Below are 5997 nucleotides of genomic sequence, written 5' to 3' on the forward strand. Positions count from 1 at the left end.
TTTCAGGCTCTGATACCATGTAAGATCAGAGTGAGAACACGAGGATGAAGAGAAGTATTTTCTGTATATTACGAAGAACCTTTTACAGAGACTTTATACAAGAGAGCATATCTTCCTACTTAAATACAAAGAGATATGATATATCAATCACCTATGAAATAGTAAAGTCAATTACATGATTCGATTTCCTTATCAGATGGGATATGATTATATGATATCCCATTAGTTCCATTCGTTTTGTTTCACGGTGGGTAACAATCCTTATTCTTCCTCCTCTTCTTTTTTTTTTCCTTCTTCCAATCGATAATGGAATAAAGACACTAACGGATTTTACTGAAACAGGAATCGCAGGTGAATGCTCCAATGATGAAGTGAGCAATTTGACAAAGTTCCTTAACAATTACTCCAGCTCCCCTGGATCTTGCGTGTAACGACTCGACTCCTTCTTGTTTCATCCTATATTTGCAAAATAGGTTTATCATTGTTTGTCTCTCTCTCACTGTTGTTATGTGTCATCCATCTTGTAGAGAAATAGGAAATGGACTGGTAGATTCCTTATACATGCCGCTTACGCAACAAGCGAGCATAGCTTGTGAGAAAATCAAACAGATGCCAGAGCTGAGTGAAGGTTACAACATTGTTGGATTATCTCAAGGAAACTTCGTCGCTAGAGGCCTAATCGAGTTCTGCGACAATGCTCCTCTGGTCTTCAACTATGTATCTTTAGGAGGTCCTCACGCTGGCCTATCCGACCTTTCCAAGTTTAATGTGAGTTCTCTTTATATTTCTACTTGTCTATGTGTGTTGACCAATAAAACAATAACAACAACAATGGGGTTCTGTGTTTACAGTGTTCAGTTTGCGAGTTGCTGGACATATATCTTTCAGATGTTTACAACGACTTCGTACAAGTAAAAACCTTCTCTATTCTTCTCTAATCATAGGAATTAAAAACTTAAACCATGATTAATACTGATGAGATTCTACCGGTTCGAGTGAGAAAACCAATACCAAATACAAGGATTGAACCAGCAAGAATCGGTTAAGGAAGAAAAGAATGTCACGTTTTATTGCTATAGTAAATATTGAAAGAAAATAGATTTAGAGCTTGATTGGAACAACATATACTAAAGCATTAGCATTATGCAGCATAAGCATTAAGATGCATAAGCTGTATGTTCTGATTAATATAACACATTTAGTTGATTGGTATAGCAGTGAGTATCATATATGATATTTATATTTAATATATGTTATTAATTAAATAAATATAATTTAACGTGTTTTATTTAGAAAATTAATTATCACTCATTGCTATATAATATTTTTAATATATTTTATATTTAATAAATATTATAAATTTTGATACATATAAATGTGTAATTTATTAATTTTAGTTATATATATTTATAATGTAACACATTAAATACAAAATAATGAATATATTATATTTTTTTATAAAACTTTATATCTATATTTACATTTTTAATTTCAATAAATTTTTAAAATATATATAATATAACACATTAAATTATAATAAAATAATAATATATATTATAAACGATATATCCACATTAATATTTTAATGTATTAAATAAATTATTATATTATTTTAAATAATAACATTAAGTAGTTTCTCATATATATATATATTATCTTATAACAAATAATTTTATATTTTATGAAATCATAATTTTATATTTTTACAAAATTAATTATTTATTTAGAATTATGTTAACATATATTAATATTTTATAGTTAAATGCTTGGGAAATGCTTCAAATGAGAGCATATAGAAAGAGAGCATATGAGAGCATCTGCAGCTTCTAAATGCTCCCTTATATACTCTCCTAATAAATGTTGATTGGATGATAAAATTAAAAAGCTTCTTCATATGCTCTTTCAATCAAGGCCTTAATCTTTCCTTGGCTCTAGGAACCTTATTCCCATGTTTTTTTGTTAGTAGGATTGTGTTTTGATTACTTACATTTTCCTTCTTGTATTTATAGACCATAGAATCTTAATAAATGAAATAGACTTGAATTTTTGACAAAACAGAGTTATCTCTTTGGTTACTTATCCCCTATATATTAATAGAGAAGCAGTCTCACAAAAAAACTGAGTTGTCGGGCTCACAGAGCTCCTGTGCATTTTTTTAATAAATGCTGTTACTTCTCATAATTATTTACATAAATATGCCATTGAAATATTATGATCAAATGTTTTTTCTATTAAGTTTTAAAAATGAAAGATTTAATCAACTATTAAATCAAAAAATGTATTTAATTATCATTTTCATAACCTATTTACTTATTAAAAGTAAATTACATTTCACAAACAAAAAAAATCATTCATTTATTTACCAATATTATTTCTCATTGCATTTTTAAACTTAGGATTAATTTAAATTAGATCGATTAGTCTAAAAAAAATTACTTTATCTATTTAATGGTATAGTGATACAGAAAATAATGTGAAACATAAAATATGTGAATTTGATTTTTAGAAACACAAAAAGACATCAAAACTTTTTACACGACCTTAAAATTTTTTTCCAAGTTCAACTATTTCACGGGTGAAACATATTTTACAAAAAAATAAATGCAAATTTGAATAAACGGAAAAACTTTACTTACAGATTTTATTTTATACAAACGAATTTTAAAGGGTTTTGTGCAAAAAAACCCTCCAAGTAATTATTTTTTGCAAGAAAACCCTCCACATCAAATAAATGCAGGTCAATACTATGATCTCAAAAGTCACCCGCAATATAACCCTTCTCTGTATTTATGACGTGGCAATTTAAAAGTTTTGTTGTTTTGAGAGCTAAAAAATGGTAGAGCGTTCAGATTTATTTATTTTTACCAAAAAAAATTCCTTTGTCTTCTCTGTTCTTCGTTTCTAAGCCCCTAATCCAAAGAAAAATTCTGATTTTATGTTAAACTGCAGCAAACTTGATTTAGTGCTATAACATTAATCTGTGGAAACACGTTTTAGAAAACTAAACCCAGAATTAGCGTCAAGACATGTTAATTGGTCGCAAGGGAACTTCAACATCTCAATGTTAATCCAATAACATAGAATACAATCAATTGGGTCAAATTTTTAAAACCCGATATGTTAATGGACACGAAAGATTGAAGCAAACCCAACCAACCCAAAGAGTTCACATGAGAGCGAAGTGGCAGATGATGACGGCGAGATTTGCAGGGAAATGGAGGGGCGACTTGCGGTGCGGACAATCACTGGCGGCTTGAAACTACCCTCGGAGGTTGTCAGCAAGAGGCAGATTTATTTTTTTGTTAAAAATAAATAAATCTGAATGCTATGCCATTTTTTAGCCCTCAAAACAATAAAACTTTTAAATTGCCACGTCATAAATACAGAGAAGGGTTATACTGCGGGTGACTTTTGAGATCATAGTATTGACCTGCATTTATTTGATGTGAAGGGTTTTTTTGCACAAAACCCAATTTTAAATCTTAAATAATAATTTTACTCATAATATTTTATTTAAATTGATTTATTCTGCACATAGTGCGGGTTAGTACCTAGTTCATGTGTTACACATAACACATCTCTTTGGCTTTGACAAGGGACCAGCTTGTCAACTACCTATCATTAATAACACCTATAATGACTCTACAGGATCATGCTGCACCAAGTGGTTGCTTCAAAATCCCTACTGTAAACTCAAAACCCTTCTCTTTCTGATCCTCAAAAAATCATTTGCAATTATACTTTCAATGAACAAAACGTTTTCTGGTATTCAGGATATAAAAAATTATTTGGAACACTCCAAGTACCTGCCAAAGCTCAACAACGAGAGACCTGGCGAGAAGAATTCCACTTATAAAGACCGTTTCACAAGCTTGCACAACTTGGTCCTCATCATGGTACCTTCTCTTTCTGAGAGTCTGAGACCAATGATCCTTGACATCCAAACTGTTAAATATATAGCTCATCATATAATTTTCTTTATCTTTTCCCATTTCCTAAACAGTTCGAGAAAGATAATGTATTGACTCCTAAAGAAAGTTGTTGGTTCGGATATTACCCGGATGGAGCTTACACACCTATTTTGCCTCCTCAAAAGGTGAACCTTATCATCATCATCATCTCTCAAATTTAATTTCTTAACATGATCATCAGACAACCCACTTGGCTTCTTACCCAAATTTTCTTTCTAACAGACAAAGCTTTATACTGAAGACTGGATTGGTCTAAAAACCTTGGATGATGCTGGAAAAGTGAAGTTTGTTAGTGTCCCTGGCGGACACATGGAAATAACGAAAGAAGAGCTTATAAAATACGTTGTGCCTTACCTTCAGAACGAGTCTACGTCATCTTCTGAAATCTGAACACGAGGCGATGTAGACAATTCCATCTTGATCCCATGAATAAAAGAGGCCTAGCTCATCCTAAAATAAGGTCTATATTAATGTAAGTAACATCATCATCTATGTATCATTGAAATACAAATAAATGCTTCATCAGTTTTTTCAAAAGACAACTTTATTCAAATTATTATCAATCTCCTATAAACTAGAGGCTACTTTACTCGTGCTTTCTAACTATTTTAAACATGAAACAAAAAAAAATCAAGAACGAGAGACCTACAAGAGGAAACCCACTTTTAAAGACCGGTTCTCTTTCTTAAACAATAAAAAATTTGAACGACATTGTTGATTAGCCTTATTAAATTTGTTATCTTCATTGCCTAAACAGTTCCAGGGTGACATTGTCGTAATTCCTAAAGAAATTTCTTGGTTCGGATATTACCCGGAAGGAGCTTCCACACCTCTTTTGTCTCCTCAAAAGGTGAACCTTGATCATCACCATGTTCTTTTCTTTGCCACTTCTTTCTAACTATATATGTTTTTCTCAATACAAAGCTCTATCTTGAAGACTGGATTGGTCTGAAAACATTGGATGCTGCCGGAAAAGTTAAGTTTGTCAGTGTCCCTGGGGAGCATCTCCGAATGGCGCAAGATGAAGTTGTAAACTATGTCGTGCCTTACCTCAAGAACCACCCAACATGAATTTTTCTGAATGCTGCGTAACCCCAAGGCAATGGAGACGACACTGCATCCATGAATGCGACTTCATTACTATGCTCTCTCTGTAGGTTCGGATTTTCGGGTTTAGATATAGTATAGAATCTGTTCGAGTTTTTTATACTATCGGGTCGGATTCGGAAATTTACCTGTTTGGGTTCAGGTATACCCGAATTCAAACAAACTAAAATAAAAAATTTAATTTTTATCTTTCTAGAAATTTTAGAACACATGTATTATATATAAATATTTAAAGTTTCATATTATGACAGAAGAATTAAGATGACAAAATGGTTTAAGATGCACCCTTCAATGCTTAAGGTACTGGTTTGAATTCTTTTAACTGCATTTTTACATTTAATTTGGATTAGTTCGGGTCTTTTTCATGTTTGGATATCAGAGGTACTAAACCTGATCGGGTTTTACACACTTCCCGAACTCGAACCAAACCACTTATTTCGGGTCGGGTTTTGGTTCCGGATAATATGTCCAGGGCTATCTCTCTGAATCAATTTATAAAGTGATGAAGAACTTTCGAGATAAACAAAAACAATAGCTTCAGATCATGTATACCGCTAGAGATAGTGCGGATTTGAGGCTATATATCTCTATGACTCTATGATCGAATGATGAGAAATAAAACAAACGAGTGTGCAAAATAAAATAGACAAGAAAATGTTAACGAGGTTCAGTTCTTTCAACCTACATATCCCCTAGACCACATCAAGAAACGAATCCGCTATAAACAGAAAGCGATTACACAACCGCAAACGCATAAATTAAACCCATCCCTATACTGTTCTACCGCTTTGTTCTATTACATGAACTTTTCAGAATCATAGTAACCCTGAGTTAAACGCTACCCGATCCTAGACTTTAACCATGTGGAACTTCACAATACCGGCAACCTTCGTGCCCACGCCATCTTCACCGATGGCTA

The 5997-nt window shown here is 32.3% G+C and overlaps 1 protein-coding gene across 2 annotated transcripts in view; it reads left to right on the top strand.

The window, feature by feature from the left end:
* Positions 1-5342, top strand: part of LOC104731823 (palmitoyl-protein thioesterase 3-like) — a 12965-nt gene extending 7623 nt beyond the window's left edge. Inside the window, exons 3-11 of one of the 2 annotated variants that reach the window (XM_019233850.1) lie at positions 227-247; positions 343-427; positions 528-768; positions 852-911; positions 3649-3687; positions 3774-3896; positions 4004-4096; positions 4194-4443; positions 4729-4821. In XM_019233850.1, coding sequence (XP_019089395.1) covers positions 227-247; positions 343-427; positions 528-768; positions 852-911; positions 3649-3687; positions 3774-3896; positions 4004-4096; positions 4194-4361 — 830 coding nt within the window. In that variant the 3' untranslated portion in view covers positions 4362-4443; positions 4729-4821. Of the gene's footprint in view, positions 1-226; positions 248-342; positions 428-527; positions 769-851; positions 912-3648; positions 3688-3773; positions 3897-4003; positions 4097-4193; positions 4444-4728; positions 4822-4895 lie in introns of those variants that run through there. The other variant, XM_010451309.1, reaches the window with a different exon arrangement.

The sequence above is a fragment of the Camelina sativa genome, chromosome 12, assembly GCF_000633955.1.
Source record: "Camelina sativa cultivar DH55 chromosome 12, Cs, whole genome shotgun sequence".
NCBI lineage: Eukaryota > Viridiplantae > Streptophyta > Magnoliopsida > Brassicales > Brassicaceae > Camelina > Camelina sativa.